Source organism: Syngnathus acus, chromosome 9 (assembly GCF_901709675.1).
Source record: "Syngnathus acus chromosome 9, fSynAcu1.2, whole genome shotgun sequence".
Classification (NCBI taxonomy): domain Eukaryota; kingdom Metazoa; phylum Chordata; class Actinopteri; order Syngnathiformes; family Syngnathidae; genus Syngnathus; species Syngnathus acus.
In genome coordinates, this window is record NC_051094.1 from 1,635,949 (window position 1) to 1,655,873 (window position 19,925).

A 19,925-nucleotide genomic window follows, 5' to 3' on the forward strand; every position below is an offset into this window, starting at 1 on the left:
ACCAAAACACATCATATGGCATACAGGTTTGAGAAGACCGAGGAAGATGTTTGGAATTCAAAGGTCATTTTTTTCCCCCCCCTTTAGTGAGACAGTAGCTTCAGCGTGTGCGTTTAGCCGTGGCAATCTTCAGGGCAGATGACATGTTGGGTAGCTTTTTATTTATTAATTTTACAGCATCTCGTCGCAGGAAACGCGACGTCTCTGTGTAACCGGAGGCGATGGAAGAGCGAGCGCCGGAGCGGAGAGCGGGAGGAGACAAACGACTCTATCATTCCCGGCTGTCTCTCTAGGTCATGCTTCTCCAGCTCGCTCATGCTCACTCGCTTTGTTTAAAGTTCCGAGTGTGTGCCAGGCGTGCCCCTCTAAAGCCTCCGTGCGGAGGAATCCATTCGCTTTGTGTTTTGGCACGGATCAAAAGATTCGGGTGGAACCGTGATGACTTTATAAACAGTTATAGCTCATTTGTTTGAGCAGCCAGAAGGCTTTCATATTACAATAACTCTTCGACAAATTTTGCGGCGGCTGAGAACAAGACCCCCCCCCTCTTCCCGCCCTCCTCTCCGCTACTTATATAACATAGTCGTGAATTTATTCTGCGAGCAGTCAAGCTCATTTGTCGCGAGGGTGACGGCATCTCTGTGAAGTGGGAATTACCCGCCGCTATACAGTTTCAATGAGCGCCATTCATACACACGGCTCACTTGCCCCGCTGACTGCGAGTTATTGATAGAGCACACACACACACACACACACACACACACACACGCGTACGGCAATACACGGCGCACTATTGACTCTACCCGCTGCTGTTCTGAACTCCGCTTTGTTTGTGTGGGAAGCCGCATTTACATAAGAGGCTTATGACAGCCGCCACATAGTTTTGCTCACTTAGTTTCAGTGAGAAACAAAAAGGACAAAAGCTATTGTCCCTTTAAGTCATGATTTTTGGATGTCTCCAAGCCGGTGTGTGTGTGTGTGTGTGTGTGGGTGGGGGCGACGAGGCCAGTCACAAGGTTTGATGGCTTTTGCAGGACGGAAAACGGAACAATGAGGTGAGAGGGGGTGGCAGCTCATGTGCTTGTTTGTTTACTAAATTGGGGGCAATTATACAAGTTTGGATTGATGAATTGTTGACAGCAGGGGTGGAGAACAAATGGAGCTCCTTCATCCTTAGGGATTGTTTGGAATATTTAGATTTTATGTTGGTCGCAAGTTTTGTGGTTGCTATGGTAACTTGGAGATCATTCTCATGATACATTCTTTTTATCTAATTGAGGCACACTCCAATGATATTTTTCAATAAATGAGTTGCCATCTTAACCCTTATCCTACGTCTTGCCTATGTGACCAAACGCAAACCTTAATCACGATTTGCTAACATTACGTAACGTGAAAAACACATTGCATCGCATCTTCTCCAGCTCAGCAGCACCGTGAATTCGAATACCCCCGAATCGTATCGTTCCGCTGTAAAAGGAAGCCCTCCTTGATTAGTATCGCACCCCATGTATCGGATCTTTTTTATTGAAGAGATACACAACTGGAGATAAACATTTACTGAAAATCGACTTGTCGGTTACCACGTCTGCCCGACTGATGTTTCTGCTCATATGTAGCGCATTTAAATCACACATCAAAATAAGGAGGTGGAGTTTACAGATTGAAATGCAGACTGCTGAAAGGTTGTGACTGCTATTGTGCAATGCCATTTAAATGGATTAAGAAATAAGTTAATCCTCACCACATTGAAATTCTAGAGCATTCACATTGACATATTTCAACAATAGAGTGTTTCTAAAATGAAATATTAACCGTAACACACGACGTCCATTTGCTCTTCCTATTCATTAAAGGACTGCTGCCAGCCAGACAAAAGCAACGCCGCTTTATCGCTCCGCTATCTAATGTTCATCTCTCGCTGCAATGTTTCATCCCTCTGATTTTGTTTTGTTTTATTCCCTACTAGCAAGCAATGGAGGATCTGATGGAGGACGAGGATGAGGATTTTGACAAAGATGACAGGGTAATTATCCCGCATCAAGGATACACACAAACATGCGCGCGCACACACACAAACAACACACACAAGCTGCCTGAGGGTGGCTTCGGGTTGCCTTGTAGTCAGGGAACCCAGAACGATGTGAGAAATGCTCCCCGCCCGCCCCTTCCGTTCCTCTGCTCGGGGCTCAAACATTGTAGCGCCTTTTAACCTTTTTGACAGTACATTTCTCAACTTTTATCCGCACGTGGTGTTTTCTGCTTCACTCAAGTTGGGCCCACTCTCGCAACACATTACTACAGTCATGCTTGGGCTCTGTTTCCTGAGAACACGCACCCCGTATAAAGTGCTTAGTTGGCTATTTAGATTGATTCGCCGGCCCTTTATGTCGCAATAAAACAGCATCTGGGCTTGTCCAGACACTATCAGGTAACAACAGGTGGCTGCTTTACTGCCTCCGCTCATTTGCACTGTCGGACCGGCTACCGAAACAAACGGCACCAGATAGATTTTGCCACTTGGTAATTGGAAATTGAAATGTTGGAGCAGCTGGGTTTTCACCGATCGTGTTGTGCTGGAGATACCATTTGGGTGATACCGCGGGGGTGACTAAATTGGGAAGTCCTACCCTGACGGAAATATATTGTTAGAGTGACCAAAAGCTGTGAAGTGAAATTTGACGAGCTGTTAGTTGATACCTTGAAGGCACACTCCAGCAATATGAAGATGTGCTTGGTCTGATTTGGTCGTCTATTTGAACAGAAGGGGGGGGGGGGGAGGTATTTTGTGGTCATTGTAAATTGATATCTGGAAATGATTTTACCCTGAGTATAGTCTGTATTGACTTTGTTAGATTTCCATCCTTATACTCAGCTTATTTGGGGTTGTAATGTCAGCAAAATGTTTATAAAAAGAAAAAAAAGGAGAAGAAGAAGATGCTCGCGCACGCGGCGGGCAGATGGTCAAATCGTCATCCCGGCAATAAGTCAGGCAATCAGTCAGCCAGCATGCCAGTTGGCTGACAAGGATACGTGAGCGTCACATCCCCGCCACGCTTGTGAACTGCAAAGGTGGCGGGCGCTGATTGAAGAAATGCGTTAAGCAACCTTCCATCTTTCTCCCCTCACCGAATTTTCTTCCTGTCTGTGTACCATCACTACATTCCCTCTCCCTTTAAGGGGAAAAAAATACAAATATAAAGCAGCCGATTCTACATTCTGAAATATATTGGATACTTTCATATTGAAATGAGGTCCGGCAGAAGCTCGTCCGGCCTCGCTCATGTTTTGCTGCCAAACTGATTATCCATCCCACTGGCCGTGCGTTCTTTGCTCTCGCTCTCTCTCTCTGGGATGGCCGGATAGCGCAGCGGCCACAAAGGCTACAATTTACCAACTCTGGCTTCATACATTTTGATCCATTGCTCCCTTCAACTGTTACCATTTCATTTGAGCCGTAAGGAAATTTCAAGGGGGGGAGGGGCCTTTTCCTCCTTCCTCCTACCACTCTCCATCGATTGATGCTTCTCCTGCATGTTTTTGCCTTCATCGTGACAAATAGTCACTCTTGCCGCTTCACTATCAGCTGGTTAAGTGCAGAACAAATTCCTAGCCCAAACAAATGTATCTTTTTTTTTTTCCTTCTCCCGTCATACAGCTTCAGACTGAATGACGAGCTTTGAGAAACATGTCAATGAGGCCTCCTTATTATGTGCGCACAGACGAGGGAAAGGAAGAGAGTGAAAAAAGATTGATAAATGTGCCAGAGTCTCTCTTTTAATTGAACTTGAAGCACATGTTGCAAGTATTCCAAATCCATCCCAGATGTTGACGCTAGCCATGTGCGCCACAAGGCAGCTATTAGCTGGATAACCTTTGCTCCAAAGGCTAAATAGGCTATTACGTGGGCAAAAACTGGAGCACCTGTTTTTCATTGTGCTGAAGACCCCTTGCAGGCTTTTTTTTATTTTTATTTTTAAATCCCCAGATGTGTTTTGACTGAACAGAATCATGTAAAGTGACTTTTGTGAGCGAGGACTGATATTGGCCACATCATCAAATTTATGGAGGACACTCATTTATTAGGCTACTAAACTGGATCTAAAAAGTCTACACACCCCTTGTTATTGAATCTATATCCACATTGTCCAAAAGGAGTTTTTCTTTTTACACCAAGTAGTTCAAGACTGAGAAGTCCAACACAGTGTGCGGAAAAAGATCCATTTCTGCAAACACCGTCACCATGAATAATGGAAACGGTGACATCCTGACATGACACCCAATGTCAAAGGGCCGATCTTTATCTGTTAGCGCTTCCTTTGGGGACGCAAAAAAATCTTCCTCCCTTGATGTAAGTCAGCATCTAGAATGTCAAAGATGGTCACGATCCAAAACAAGTTGACCCTCACTCAATTCATCCTTGTTTCTTTGCACATTTCCGAGTATGACTCGACCATGTACTGGATAGCAGAAACATGCAGCTGGTTGCTCCAGAACATTTGTCTGCAGGCCCTACAGAGTGCAGGAATGTTTCTACCTGAGGGCTCTGTCACCTGCAGCTTCGGCACAGGCTGGGGCATTTGTGTTAATGTGCTCAAGAGCGATGTACATGTGTGTGTGTGGTGAAACAGTTGTCTCCCAGATGAGGTGGGGGTGGAGATTATGCTCGCACGGTTGACTGGTCACTGAAGCGCCTCAGCTAGGCTCCACTAGCCTCAGGAGGACTAGACACAGATAAGATACACACGGCAATCATGTCCTGCTCACGGGCTTACTGCTCGCTGCTCTCCATGGCTGTCGCACACACATACACGCACTACATTTTGGAGAAAATGAATCACTCTGTTCGGACAGACTGATCTAAATGGGGATTGCTCGTTTTATTTTGGTTTTGGGTGAAACATGTTTTGCAGCGCTCAGTCACGCCACTACGCGATCGTTCAGATAGCAACACGACATAATGTAGTCGCACTAAAGGAGCATTGGGAATTATATTGCACGTGTTTGAAAAAAAAAAGTCAAATGTTCTTGGGAGGCTATTGAGCGCGCAGGGTTGTCCTTGGGTATCTCGGGGGTCTCTAATGGCAGCCTGCGTTCTTTTCTTCTCACCGCCAGCCAAGGATGAAAAGCATTCCGCTGTAAAAGATGCTATTGACTTTTCCGCTTCGTTTTCCCCGTCACATCTCAGTTTTTTTTTTTCTTTGACGTTCTACAGAGAGGCTGGTTGGAACGGCATTTTAATCATGTTTGGCTAATGGAGGAAGAAGGAGGGGAAGCGGGGAGGAAGGCGAAAGGTGTGAAGGCGCATTGTCTTTCTATGCAAACTCTTGGGCTTTGTTTGTTTGCTTGTTTCTTTGCTTTGCCACACACCAACATGAAGTGGATCATCTCGATTCCCTCCAGACGCAAATGCGGCTTTGTCTTTTTTCTCTCATTTTCATAATCTGTTAACTATTAGTTTGTCGACTTGGTAAACTATGAACATTTTACATTTCACTTTTTGCGTTTATTATTTATGCTTCCACTTGTAATGAAGTCAAAGTGACTCAATGTGCCGCACCGCATTTCCAATGAAATGCTTTTCATTTCATATTCGTAAAAGTAGATGCTATGCATGCTTTTTCATTTTTTTTTTCTAATTAACTGCAAGCAGACAGTACGAACAACCAGCTAAATATGTGAAGTTGCTGACAGGGTGGACGACGACATAGTGGACATTTTCTTTTTTACTAATGTTAACATTAGCAACATGATTCAGTTATCAACTTGACTGTTTATTTCTCTAGTGTAAAAAGCAAAGAAACGACAGACCAGATATATATTTTTTGAATGGTAAAGACAAATGTGACTGTAATCTATCCACAAGGAAACTAAACCAGAGGCCGGGGACGACAGCCATGATAAATACCGTACCCTTGAGGATTTGTTGTCTTCCTGGCACTTTGAGTGGATTCTAGTAATGGTGGTAAGTGGGCATGGTGTGTGTGTCGCTGCCTTCTTCGTTGCTTCCTTTAATCTCGTCTTCCTGTCTTGTCGGGTTTTCGCGTGTACCTGTCCCCTGTCCGCGTCATGGTTGACCACACTTGCACGTTCTGCACTTAACCCAGTCCTACCTCGGGGGGCTCTTCTTTAGTCTGATGAAAGAGAGAGGGCACTAATGGGGCCTGGAGCATGGCGGTCTGTTCCTGTCTTTTTATATTACTTCCCTGTAGTGCTGCAAGGTGACAGCTGTAGATTGAAGTGTGACAGTGTGTTAACTATCCTCTGCCAGTGGGAATGTGTGCTGTGAGGTATTTAAGAGTGACTTTGGGAGTAACTCAAGCTAACATCTGTAATTTCTGCCTTTGAAGAGGACACAGCGCACCATTTATTGATTCACGCCAGTAGCGTCAAGTTCCACTTTGGGCGGGAGCTATCGTGGATGAAAATCGCTTATGGTTTTGCAATTTTTCAAACTCCGGAATAGATTTTTGTACTGAACAGTGGAACCAATGCCTGTTTTCCAATCTGCTTAACACAAATCAATGCACTGAACTAAAAAAGGTGATTTTCCTATTAGCAAAAAGTATAACTTCAATTTATGCTGTGTATATTTTTGAAAAAAGTCTGACAAACGGGAACAGGTGGCCGAAAGTTAATTAAGAACCCACAAGCTAAACTTTTATACTCCCCTTAGTAACCGAAGCAGATGTAGACAGGTGTTGAGGCATTTTGGTGATTTAATCGTGCTCATGAGCAATTTTTCGTTTAAAAAAAAAAGTTGCTGAAAATTCATACACATATTGCGCGGAAAATCCCAACGCTCGTTCAGTCTTCTGTTTTACTCGGCAGCTGTTATTGTTCTCAATCACATCCGAGCGCGGCTGCACCAACTGCGCTTTTTCACTGATGAACTATGCATCAAAGCGCCAGAAAAGACATTTGCTGCACTGTAGGTGAGGAGTTCCCGTGTGCTCGCATGCATCCAAAGTAACTTCTGGAGAGCGGCGCCACCGAAGAGGATGTTGCCGCCGCCGCCGCCACACGTTCACTCTCGGCCGTCTCTCATTGGACAGAATGTGGAGCACAACACTTGACAGCGGTGTCGTCTGGATTTGAAAGTCAGACAGGGTAGAAGGCAGCCGCCACCTTTTCTTTTAACAAGAGTCATAAATCTGTAATGAGCACAGAAGATGCATATTTTATTTACTTTTTTGAAGATGTGATCCCTTCACTTCACACCAGTGCACTTTCACTGCACCTTTTTTTTTTTACCCAAACGAAATGTAAAAAAAAAAAAAAGCAAATATTAAAAGTTTTTTGTTGTTGATTTAGAAGAAAACTAAAATCTGCCACTTGACAAAAAGACTAATATCTACTTAGAATATATTTGGCTTTGCTGGTTTGTTTGCCAGTGTTTTAAAATAATCATCCATTGTAATTTTAACATTTGTTCTATGGCAACTAATGACTGTAGTGACTCATAATATCAAAATTGTAATATTCTGACACTATAGATCTATAAAGTACCTTGATACAGATTCTGAAGTGAAACAAAATCCTGAAAAAAACTGAATCATAAATAGCAAAATAGGGATTCTCAAATTCTTTCTATACCTACTAATTAAATTAAATAATATTTGGCAACATTAGATAACCTTATATGTATGACTTCATGATAAAATAAGTCAAAAAATTACCCAACGCTTCATCCAGTTAAAGTAAAATAATTATTTTTATGTGTCAGCTTACAGTAAAATTCAACTGCACGAATAATGTTACTGAACAAAATAAGTGGTATCACATTTGACAGACAGGTGTCGTAATCATTACCGAGACATTGTTTAATGCTACAACAGATTCCTTCCAACTTTTGATTTAATGTATTAAAGCCCTGGCAGAGATCGAAAGATGGCTACGCAGTTGTGGATGGACAAAGAAGGATGGTGTGGAACAGCAAAACCAGGCCAACAGAGGACAAGAGTAATGTTGTCCCATCCATCACACTCAGCCAGGCTGCATGCGGGGAAGGACAGGCAAAGGAGACCACAGTAGCAAGGGAGCAGAGGTGAGGCGGGAGGGGGGGGGGGTAATATCGGGCAAGGTGGCTCGCACTTTAGGTTGGGGTCTGTGGGAGGTGAGAAAAGGGGAACACGCAAGGAGGTCGTGGGGTGTTAGTCATGAGGTGCGGGCGGGTGTTGCTTTGCCGACCTTGAAAATGATGGAGTGCTTGCAGTGCTGGAGGTGATGAGACACATTTCAAAAATACTTTTGTGGGGTAGGGGGCTACAGTCACATGCCACTGTTTTGATGATTCTGTGACGTTTTGCACAATTCCTTGTTTGTGTTCCTTTTCCCAAAGCGCTTCCTGATTGGCTAAAATAGCTGCTGGAGGTTACAGCGCCTCCTGTTGCTTTGGCATGCACTTGACAGCCATGTCACATGTCCTGATCTATTTTTCTTCCGATATGGGACTCTTGAGAAGGGGAAATTGTTTCTAAAAATACACATATGTACTATATGTGAGGACGTAACCCTGAAAAAAAAATTGTCTTTAGGAGAGGTCAGACTCTAAATAAGTTGCCACTCTCCCTTGGCGCCTGACTTTAACTTTGGTGTATATTTTATCCCTCCTGTGGGCAGCAAGGAGGTGAAGAGACTAATTACTTGGCCTGCCCTGTCCACCTCCAGCAGGCCGTCCTAACTGTAGTTTGACTTTGACTCTTTTGGATTAACCATTGAGCATATTAGTAGGCATCTTTTTTTAAAAATTATTTTAATTTAATTTAAAATAATTTTTTAATTACCGTAATTTTCGGACTATAAGTCGCGGTTTTTTTTCATAGTTTGGGTGGGGGGGCGACTTATACTCAGGAGCGACTTATATACATATATATGTTTTTTTTCACTTTTTTGGGCATTTTATGGCTGGTGCGACTTATACTCCGGTGCGACTTATAGTCCGAAAATTACGGTACATTTTTTTTAATTAACATCATCTTTGTCTGATGATGTCCTTCATGACAACCAGAAAGCATTATACGCTAAGTATAAAAATCTGCATATAAGTAGGGAAACAGAGATGTCTTTAAAATTGTTTAAAACAAAATCAAAGGCTGAGGAAAAAAAATGAACATCTGTTCCATTCATGCAATGCTGGCCCGGCGCCAGCTTGCAGGGTGGTAGAGCTGAGCCCGGCCGAAGGGCTTTTGTCTTGCCTTGTCATTTCCTGACAGAGGTGTGATATTATTGAAGCGAGTAGGCCAGTTGGGAGGATCACTACTCAGAATACGTGTTCATATATCGTGTTTATGTAACTGTTGAAAAAGTCCAACAATGTAAATGACCTTTAGAACATCACAGATGTAAAGTTTGGTGCAAAGCCAAAACAGAAACTTTACTTAAGTTTATTTAAAAAAACAAACAAAAAAAACAGTCTAGCTCATATTTGTCCATGTGAATACTTCCTAGAAATAATGAAAACATCATGATAGAAAATGTGTTAACCAATACTGTAGAAATATGCAAAATCACTATTATTATTCATGGACTAAATTTGGAAATCATTTGCTTCACTCACCAAACGCACATGCAAAAAGTCCTTTTTTTTTTTTTTTCCCCCCACGGTGGAAATCATGTCTGCACTCTCTACAAAATCAACAAGGATGCCTTGCGTTGCCCTGTGGGAGCCCCGTATTAGCATTCTGTCACGTCTCATTTGACATTTCAATTTTTACAGTACGAGTAGAAAGAGAAACAATAAGAAACAGGTGCAATTTTAGCACAGCAGTCACGTTTGATTCCAACTAGGCCACTGGCGGAGCTAGAGGAGGGCTGCGGGGGCACTTTCCCCCCTCCTCCCGAAATATGACCTTTGGGTATTTTCTGTTTTTTACAGGATTTTTTCCTCACATTCACCTCTGTTTCTGTAGGAAACACATAATGTATGTTTATCAGCGTTTTATGCAGAATTGTTGGGGTTTGTAAATTAAAAAAAAATGTTTTGGAAAACCCCCTTGTCTCGCAGCCCCCATAGAAAAAAATGCTAGCTCAATGCTAGTGTCAATGGGCAATATATATTACAGAAGATCTCCGCTTTGTCATATTTATTAAGTAAGGCAAAGAGAGAAGGATGTGATTTGAGGTTAAAGCAACTCTCAAAATGGCTCTGTGCTTTCAGCAATAGATATAGGACAGATATTTGAGTCCATTGTAATTGACTTTGTCCTCAGTGTCCGCTCTTGGTTGGCTCCAGGCTTTAGGTCAGGGAAGAACAAAATGTCCTTGCAAAGTTTTTTTCGATGGATGCGCCATCATGGAAGAGAGGCACGTGACGGCATTGCACATATTTTTTTCCATTGGTAAATATTTAATCAGGCATCTGAGCGGGTTTTCCACAAGTTAGCGCCGAGCGCAACGCGGTTAGCCTGTTTGTGCGTACGCTGTGCCTTTATGCATCGGCATCACTTTTAACAAGCGCTGCCTCCCCTGTCCTTCTTGATGAGAGCACTCCCGCGGTGAACTTGGAACAACGCGCTTGGAAAGCAAACGGCTTCAGTCTTAAAGTAATTCCTTCGAATTCATGTCACACTTTCAAACATATGACGCAAACCTCGGACGCAAACGGCTCACCAAAGAGATCCCTTGATTTTTCTCTCGCTTGCCCGATGAGAGTTAATTGATGTCAAGGAGTTTGTGATACCCAAAGGAAATCATGTCAGTTTGACTTAGAGTTGTTTAGTATCTTAATATTTGAGAGATTTTCCATCGACCTTTGATATACACTACGCAACATTATATTCTATTTTTAGCATGTGCCAAAATATGAGTGAGGTGCTTGCGAGTAACATTTGATTTAATACACTGAATATAATATATATATATATATCTTACATTCATAAGGGTAGTCATCATGATATGTCTAGAGTATATCTGTTAGAACTGAACTTATTTCGACCTCAGATAATATTAAAGTCAGTGGTTTGTTTGCTATTATTATTCAGAATCTGTATAAATTTTAAATGTAAAAAAAAAAAAAAAGCCTACAGTTGCTTTTATTATGAACATCAGTACTCTACTGTACTATTATATACCGTCTTCCCATACCAGCCATACTTTAGCACATCTTACTTCCAATAACCAAGATTGAATGTCCTTTTATTTGACTGCAGTCACAAATCTGGAGCTCCCCCGACTGAGCGGGTAGTTACTATAACATATCGCCACAACACATTGCGCAGTTGCAGTCCATTAAAATGCACGATGCCGCACTCGTTAGGCGGGCTTATTACACGATCTGTCGGAATGATTCAAGCCGTGCACTCTCGTCTCAGGTGCTGGGATTTGTCATACCCGTCGAACAGGGGCTGCTGCACCTTTACCAAGCGGAGTTCATTTGATTAGCTTTGTCGCTGGAAAAATAAAACAGGATGAGACAGATGGACTGACAGGTCTTTTTTTTTGGAGTGGGCCTCTTTGGAGAGTCATCTCAGCGACACGAGTTTGGGCTATAATGTCAAACTGCCTTGCATCAACATCCGGCGAGAAGGGACGCAAACCGAGTCAAAGAGGAGCCCATCGTTTTGCTTTGTGTCGGCGTATACGTAATCATGTTTTGAGAGTTACTCAGCAAGACCAGGTGTGCAAATCAAGCTTATCTAATAGCTGTGGGGCTTGCGAGTGGGTTCCATTATAGGAACAGGTTGCCTGTCTCCATATGTGCGCGGCGAGTGGGGAAGCTGGGAAAACAAGGATCTCCGTGGCGCTTTGTGTTATTACTACCTCCCGCCTCAGCCATTCTCGTTTGAAGACAGGAAATAGGAGTCCGAGGGGCATGTGGCAGCGGTTTATACTTCACTGACCTCTGACCTATCCTATCCACCCCGCTCGCTCTCTCACACCTCTCCCCCGTGTACCTCGGAGGTAAAAAACGTCTCGATCCGGGATGGGATGGGCAAGCACAATAGACTGGATGCTCTGAGATTTTTGTTTGAGCGAGCAATGAAAAGCAGATGGAATGATGGGAAGCTGGGAAAGAAAAATAACTCCTTTGCTTTGGACCAATTATATCTGTTTGTCTTGGGTGGTCTGTCCCACGGTTCATTATTATTATTATTATTTTTTTTTTTACGTTATCAGGTCATAGAGAGCAGAATTGCGTCGTCAATGATAATGATGTCACCGTGACATCATCACAGCGTGCCGGGCAGTTGCACAATGGGGCTCACCCCGATTTTGGCAGCACCGAGAGAGAGGGAGCCGTAAAAAAAAAAAAAAAAGAGCTCAAAGATTGATGTTTCCATTTGGCTTTCTGCTCAATTCTGCCATTCTATTAACATATTCAAATTGTCTGCCGGAGCTTTTGAAAGCATTTTGATTTGTTCTGCCGACTTTGTATCTCTATTAGGGCCTGGAAGGAACACAGTCAATCGGAGCAGGATATCCGGCGATTTGGCTCGCCTTCACCGCGTATTGTTTGCACTAAAGATGCCTTTGCCCAGCCTCTCTCCTTTTCTCTTTGCTCCCTGCTCCCTTCCATCTCTTCCCCGTCGCACACTGCCCGCTTATTCCTCCCTTGCCCACAAGCCTATCTGTGCCTTTGCAGGACTCGGAGAGAAAGGGCTTCATGAACAAGATTTATGCCATTCAGGACGTGTGTATCAGCGTGCAGAATGCGCTGGATGAAGTGGCCTCCTATGGCGAGAGGATAAAGAAGTGAGTCGTAAGCCTGCTCTTCGGCGCCCGGCCCGCTGCGCTTTGTGCTGCGCTCCACACGTCCCGGTGTTTTCCGCCAGTGCCAGGTCGCCCCACTTTGCCTTGCCAGCCCGATTAGAACGTATGCCTCGGAAACGGCGCCAGCGTGACAAAACAGATGATCCTCCGTCCTCTTGAATCATATACTGCTTGAACACACCGACGCCCCCCCCCAGCCTGTCAATATTTTCTCACGACCCTTTTCCTCTCTTTCCAGCACTTTTAATTGGACTGTGCCTTTCCTAAGCTGGCTGGCCATCGTCGCTCTTGGAATGGCCACCGTCATTGTTTACTTCATCCCGCTCAGATACATTGTGCTAGCCTGGGGTAAGCTACATTCACAAGCGGCCTTCATATGCAAGGAATGTATAAATGTCTCTGTGTTATAATACTGAGAACACAAACGGTGAAGCAACACATGTAGAGCGATCACATAGATATCCTCTGTGTAGAACTATGAATAAAATGTGTCTCTTCCCATACAGGAGTGAATAAATTCACCAAGAAGCTGCGAGACCCTTACACCATTGACAACAACGAGATCTTGGACTTTTTGTCCCGAGTGCCCTCTGATGTCCAAGTGGTGGGTCAACCTTCTCTCATCTTTGCTCTCTTATTGAACGCGAGCTGCCATTTTTTTTTAAATTCACTTTTTTTTTTTGTAAGGATGTAATCAAATAGGATTTAGTTTCAATACCATAACAAGGCTGATTGGTTTAAAATTATACACTCACAAAGCTCGTTAGCGAGTTGCTGTTTGTAATTGTTTTTTGGTCTCTGAAGTATAAATCAACATGTGTTTTTTTTTTTTCCCCCACATAAACGAAGAGATCAGATTTCCTTGTCGCTAAAAACTACAAATGTGTTTTAGGGACGTCACAAAATGCAGTTTAAAGTGCAATTAAGCAGCAGCTTGTGAAAGTGCAACAGAATGCGTCGTATCCGCTGTGCCCCGCTGTGCCCCGCTGTGCCCTGCTGTGCCCGCGTGCACAAACACACACAGACACACACGGGTCTGATGACCAATCAATCCCCTTGCCCCATCAGCACGGCCAACTTCCTCTTTGATGGCTTGCCGTCTTTCATCTTTACAAGGTCATATTCCTCGCTCCTCCGCAAGACCCCCTGCGCTTTCCGCAATTCGTCCCTTGCGCGACTTTACGGTGCTGCGTGTACACTTTTTTTTTTTTTTGGTCACGGGGAGCTGTTGCAGTTATTTGCACGAGGCAGGTAGCCGTCACATTAAATTAGCCCAAGCTGTCCCCTCTGGTGAAGTGCAACCACCTGACACACCTTGAGCCTAAAGGGAGAGGGATGTAAAGGGGCACAAGCCCAGCAGGGACCAGGTCTTTACAAGGACCCTAATGAGGGCCTGCTGGATGGGGGCTCTGGGGGTTGGGGGCCATTTGGTCTGGTTGGTGCACATGGCGTTATCGTTGTGTCAGCTGTTATCATTTCAGTGTCACAGAAATTCCTTATTTGGAATGTGTTATGTGAAAAAAAAACACTGCCTACTAGTGATGAGATAATGAAGCTTCAAATTTGCTTCATGAACCATTTTTTTTTTTACTCTTCGAGAAGGTATGCTCTTTTCTGGCGTCACAAATGACTGACACAAAGCCGCATAATAACTCCAGCAAATACTCATATAAGTCGAGATCTCTAGTGGGATGTAGCGGCCGCAACAGACGGCCTGACATTCTTTTATCACCTTTTCCTAAAGTTTCTCTGTGGCTAGCAAGACTGGCTTATGTCGCTAATACATTTTATAGCCGCCGCGTCTACCAAAGAAATGGATTTAGATACAGTACAAGCATATGCCGTCTTTACGGACATGATCCGGGAGTTCGTGTCCTCTCAAACGTGGCCGAAGCGAGCACCTTTATGGACTTACGTCTTCTCTACCTGACGTTTGGGAGGTGTCTGTGCAATATTATGCTTTACGACACCATTAGCCGCGTGAGCTGGGGAGTGCCCAATGCAATTAGCATGCCAAGTGGCCATTTATGATTGGTGTAAAGGTGCTCCATCAGGCCCCAGTACAAAAATAAGCACGGGTTCCAATTTAGCGCCTAATGAACAGCAGGGAGTTAGGTTAATATTTTTAGACAACATTTATAGACGGGATTAAACCCTCAGCGTGTATAAACGGGTCAAAGGCGGGATAGTTAACGTGGATGACGTGTTGCCAGATGCTAGGTGCTAAGTCCACTAGGGGGGCTCGTTCACCTTTGCTTTGTCCTTATTTGATCATTTAAAACTTTTTTTTGTGTGTGGCGTGAAGCTAAAAGTACTGTCTTGAATCTCAATTATTTTTATTATTATTATTATTTCATTTAGCTATATTTGAGTGTAAACCAAAACCCATAAAACTCTTAATATAGATCAATATATTGCTTATGTTTGTTAAAAAATATATGAGAAGTTTTTTTGATATAATAATCATAATAATAATAATAATTAATTAAATCAATATATTGCTTATGTTTGTTAAAAAATATATGAGAAAAAAGTTTGAAATAATAATAATAATATTAAATTAAATTAATAATAGATCAATATATTGCTTATGTTTGTTAAAAGATATATGAGAAAATATTTTGATACAGAGTCATTCAAATGTGTTTCCCAACATCACTTCATTCACCCACTTGCATTTGAGTTTTGGCATTTTTGTTCTCTCACCGCCAACCGCCCACCTACCTGACTTTTTACCTCGTCCTGCCCACATTGGCATCATGAAAACACTGGCAAAGGTTCAATGTAAGAGACAGTGGGTGAGGTTGCGGGACGCTTTGCGGGTAACACCGTTAAGCGCGGCACAGTACACGGCGCCCCTTCAGCCGAGCGCACTTGAAAGACTGTTTTGCACTTGTACTGTCAACATTGGGGAGAGAGAGGAGCGAGGGTGGGGCGGCCTTTGAGCACTGCTGGGTCTTTACCCAGCGCCTCTCTTGTTGTCTGTGTTCCCCTTCAAGCTTCCCTCTCACGCTACCAAATTGCTTGTATGTGCTCGCCGCATTTTACTTTCACCCAATTGCCATTTGCTTTTGTTTTGCTAACGCCCCACTTTCTGCCTTTTCTTCTGTTTTTCCACTTTAACTAGCGCTTGTTGTCGGCATTATTTTGCCGTTTGTGTTGTTATAGGTGAGGCTGAGCCCAGGGTATATAGCGTCAGGCAGGCCTGTCACCTCACAGGTGGAATTCAACCTGCGTTGTTCTTTTCTTTCCCGCTTGGCAGCTCTTCACAGAGAGGAAAAGATTGTTTGATTGAGATATTGTTTTGTTTTTTTCTTTTCTCCCCGCCTCACCTTTTTTTTTTTGTTTTTGTCAATCCCCTTCGCTTCTTTTTACCGACAAGGAAACTTTTCTTTGTTTGTATGTGCACGCAAAGTTTTTGTGTTTGGACAGGAATGTCAGCGTGCGGATTTAAATTGCCACTTCCCTTTTTTTTTTTTTTTAGTTTGCTGTTGTAGGCGTTTGGCCGTATAATGGGGCCGCTAACAGCCTGCGATTCTTTACAATAGCTGTCCCAGTTTTGTAGCTTTCTTGAAGCATGTTAACAAATGTGGAAATTAGCTGTAAACGATTGGAGTGGTTTGATTTGGAATTTTTTTTTGTCAATATGCTGCAATACAGAAAATACTTTTTTTGGCAGCTCACCAAACTCTCTGCTGCAAGTTTTGCTGCAATTCTAATCAACTAGATCTTAATGGTAAATTGGTCCCAGATTATTATCTCAGTGACATATAGGGTGAAAAATAAATTAAAACGTGCCACTGGCAGTTTGCCAGGATTGTTATATCCCAACAACAGAACCGCCACTGCGTTCACACACATCCACAGGGTCATATACTCAGCCCCCTGGGTTTTTGCCCTGTCGTCTGCTTGAGTTGGCAGCGCTATAAAAGGATCCACACCCACATGAGAGCAGTATCAGCCGGGTGTCCACACCTCTGTCCGTGTCTTCTATTCTTTGCTTCCTCGCCCGTCCATCGTTGCTCACTCAGTTGTCTGCCCCTCCCTCCTCCTATCTTTCTGTCCATCACACTTCTCTTGTTTCTTCCACCTGAGTGTCATTGTGGACGATACATCGATTTTATGGCCGTCTTCACATTCGGGCGCGCACACTTATGTATCCTCGTGCAGTGGAGAGCGATAGAGCTTCCCCCAACCAGCAGAAGAAGATGAAGGCTTGTTCAGCCATCACTCACCAGCGACGACGCTCGCTTGTCCACCACAAGCGAGAACACAGCGAGCATCCAGACGCCAACTTGTTGTCTGTGCGGAGAATCAGAGAGGACGTCAGTCAGTCAGTCAGTCAGTCAGTCAGACAGACAAGCGGAGTAGCCGACAGTACATCCGCCTCACAGGAATCTCACAGACGGGCTGTGCTGATGTGCTTGTTCACTCGGTGGCGAGCTCTGATCAGTGATCTGCCGGGATTGTCATGTATGCGTCCGCCGTGAGCTCGTGCGTGGAAGTGCCAAGTACTGTCGAAATGTCCATCACTTAAGACAGCCGTGGCCAAACTTTTTCTATATCCGAGAACAGCATTCAGGAAAAAATGAAGGATGTGCTTTAATTTGGGAGTGTATGTAAAGATATATTTTGGGTGCACTGTGCTGTAATTCCACTTTTGACCACTAGATGGTGGCACACTTAATTAGTTTTCTACAACCAGATTTTCTGTATTACAGCACAGCCTAGGTTTTTTTTTTTTTGGGGGGGTCCAAATGTAATCCTCTTTTTTAAGCCTACACAAATTGCCGCCATGATTATTGATTTTTCCCGCTTAGATTTCACCCCCCCACAATGGAGGACGGTTTACTGTATATAAATGACATTCTAATACTTTTTACATGTGCAACATTGCTAAAAATCCAAACGGTCATTCAAAGGCTTCCAATATGTTTTTGTGCTTCCCCCCCCCCCTCCCTTCATGATGAGTCTGTTGTCTCTTTCAGGCTTTCTCATGAGCCCTTGCCCTGTCCTCTGTTTGATTGTGTGATCGCTTCCCTTAGGCCACTGTTTCACATCTGCGGAAGCATGTGTTTATGGATATTCCGAGGCCCGAGTGTGTGTGTGTGTGTGTGTTGTAATCAGTGTGTAATCCCTTCCTTGAGGCCACTGTTCCACACAGCTGGAGTCAGAGAGCCTCTGGAGGCTTTGTGTGCTATTCAAGCATCCTTTGCTCGCTTCACCTGACCGGGTGGCGTGCACGTGCGTGTGTGTCCTGTGTACTTAGGCGTGTGTGTTTTAACAGGTGCAGTACCGAGAGCTGAAACTAGATCCCAATCCCAGTCCAAATAAGAGGAAGAAAAACAACCCCGGGTAGAAGTCTTGCCTTGTGTCCATTTCCTGTGTGCTGCTCCATTACTGGACTCTAAGAAGAGCGAGGTGGGAGCCGCTCGGAACCCAACGTGGCCATTAAAGGCGCCTAATGTTTAATTTTGGAAACAAAAAAGAAATTCTTATCCCCATTTGGCTAAAAACAAAAGATGGTAGAGGATGGATCTGTAAGTACATCATTTCCAGGTCCTCCTCCTATCACACTAATTCTACATTTCATGCACCAAAAAACAAAAGTCTTCTTGCATTGTTGAAGTGCCACTCAAATAATTCATGTTGTCTTCCTGCGATACGGATGGCAGCCTTTTGGATTGAACGATCCAGAACGCTATCACATTGTTTTTCTACACAAACGTACACAGAACGTGTTTTTAAATGCTTTTAAATGCAGTTTGACTTCAAAACGCAGCAATGTCGCAAATGTTTTCGTGATGTATTTATTTATTTATTTTTTATTTATGACACATTACTGAGGGTTCGGGCTCACAATCTTTGTATCAAATTCATCCAAGCACTGGGCAGCAGAAGAAAGGACATTCACCAAAGTTATATAGTTGTCTGAAATGTCTTGAATGGTTATGATTGAAGGATTGTAAGCCTACTCGGGCTGGTTCACAAAAACAGTCACGCAGAGAAACACAGACTGTGCGTGATGCCATGCCCCAGGCCGCCCTCGCCATCCGCCCCGTCTCAAACGCTGATCTGAGAAGCGTGTGTGAGCCAGGGTTTTGTGTGTTTACGGAATCAAAGCCAAGGTGGCTTTTTCACCGCTCTTGTCGTGTTTCCATTTGATGTCCCCCCTGCAGCTGCGTAGCTGTTGCTGTCTCCATCATGATTCCATGGTGCCGTTTGGATGAATTAAAAAAAAAAAAAGAAGGAAGGAATTGTGAGCCGGGCCCTTTCATAAATATGTTCCGAATACGCGTGCCCACTCATTTCTGGATTTAGTTTACGACGGTTTTTGAACATTTGCAAGCAAACCAAAGTGTTTGTCATTAGCATTTCCAAGCTATAAATCAGGGGTGTCCAAACTTTGACGCGGGGGCTACTTGCGTCCCGCTATCCATTTTCCTGTGGCAAATAATGCTAAATAAATGTGCAGAAGAAATTGCTTGTGAATACTGAAAATTTTAACGCAAGTGAAAAGAAGAGGGAGAATTAAATTGAATTTTTTTTTTTTAAAGAATACGTCATATCGATAACTTGTTCATGGAGATATTAAAAAGATACAAATTCAAATTAGCAATTTAAATTAGTTATGTTTCAAACTAAGGTTATTCCCACATCTTTCCATGTTTGCGGCTTTTGGAAGGAAATGCTTGGACACCCCTGCTACAAATGAATGTATCAGACTGTAAAGAGGAAAAGTTGTTTGCACCCACTTGAATTGAGACTACTTATTTTTTAACTCTGTGTACATAGCTTAGTCCTTAATAAATAAATGATGGTTGTATTTTATACCGTATGCTTGTTGATGGTTTGCCGTTGGCGCTGTAAAGTATCTGTATGCCTGCCTCATTTTCTAAGATGTCTTTTCTCGTGTGCGTCTGCCTGCAATGTTTGTGCCTGCCTGCCTGCGACATCACTGTCATGTGTTCAATCTGTGACATCATGTGACCAACTGCAGAAGCTCAGGTGGATTGGCTCACATCCTGTCGCGCCCAAATGAAATGCAACTGATGTATGTTGAAGAAAACAAAAATACGACAATAAAATAGTTTATATCTTTACGAGGCTGAAATGTCTTTCTCGGGAATTGCATCAGGCTCGAAAGCAACGTTCGATAAACTGTGCAATCTAATGAGATCCAGTAGAGGAAGTGAATGAAAAGAAAAATTCAG

The 19,925-nt window shown here is 43.4% G+C and overlaps 1 protein-coding gene across 11 annotated transcripts in view; it reads left to right on the forward strand.

The window, feature by feature from the left end:
* The window catches only part of mctp1a (multiple C2 domains, transmembrane 1a), a 61,320-nt gene extending 41,506 nt beyond the window's left edge, over positions 1 to 19,814 (forward strand). For 5 of the 11 annotated variants that reach the window (XM_037258370.1, XM_037258371.1, XM_037258377.1 and 2 more), the window contains 6 exons: positions 1,970 to 2,026; positions 5,867 to 5,965; positions 12,584 to 12,693; positions 12,950 to 13,059; positions 13,218 to 13,315; positions 17,999 to 19,814. In XM_037258370.1, coding sequence (XP_037114265.1) covers positions 1,970 to 2,026; positions 5,867 to 5,965; positions 12,584 to 12,693; positions 12,950 to 13,059; positions 13,218 to 13,315; positions 17,999 to 18,070 — 546 coding nt within the window. In that variant the 3' untranslated portion in view covers positions 18,071 to 19,814. Of the gene's footprint in view, positions 1 to 1,969; positions 2,027 to 5,866; positions 5,966 to 6,935; positions 7,669 to 7,871; positions 8,048 to 12,583; positions 12,694 to 12,949; positions 13,060 to 13,217; positions 13,316 to 17,998 lie in introns of those variants that run through there. The other 6 variants (XM_037258372.1, XM_037258378.1, XM_037258379.1 and 3 more) reach the window with 4 other exon arrangements.
* Positions 19,815 to 19,925: the final 111 nt, after the last annotated feature.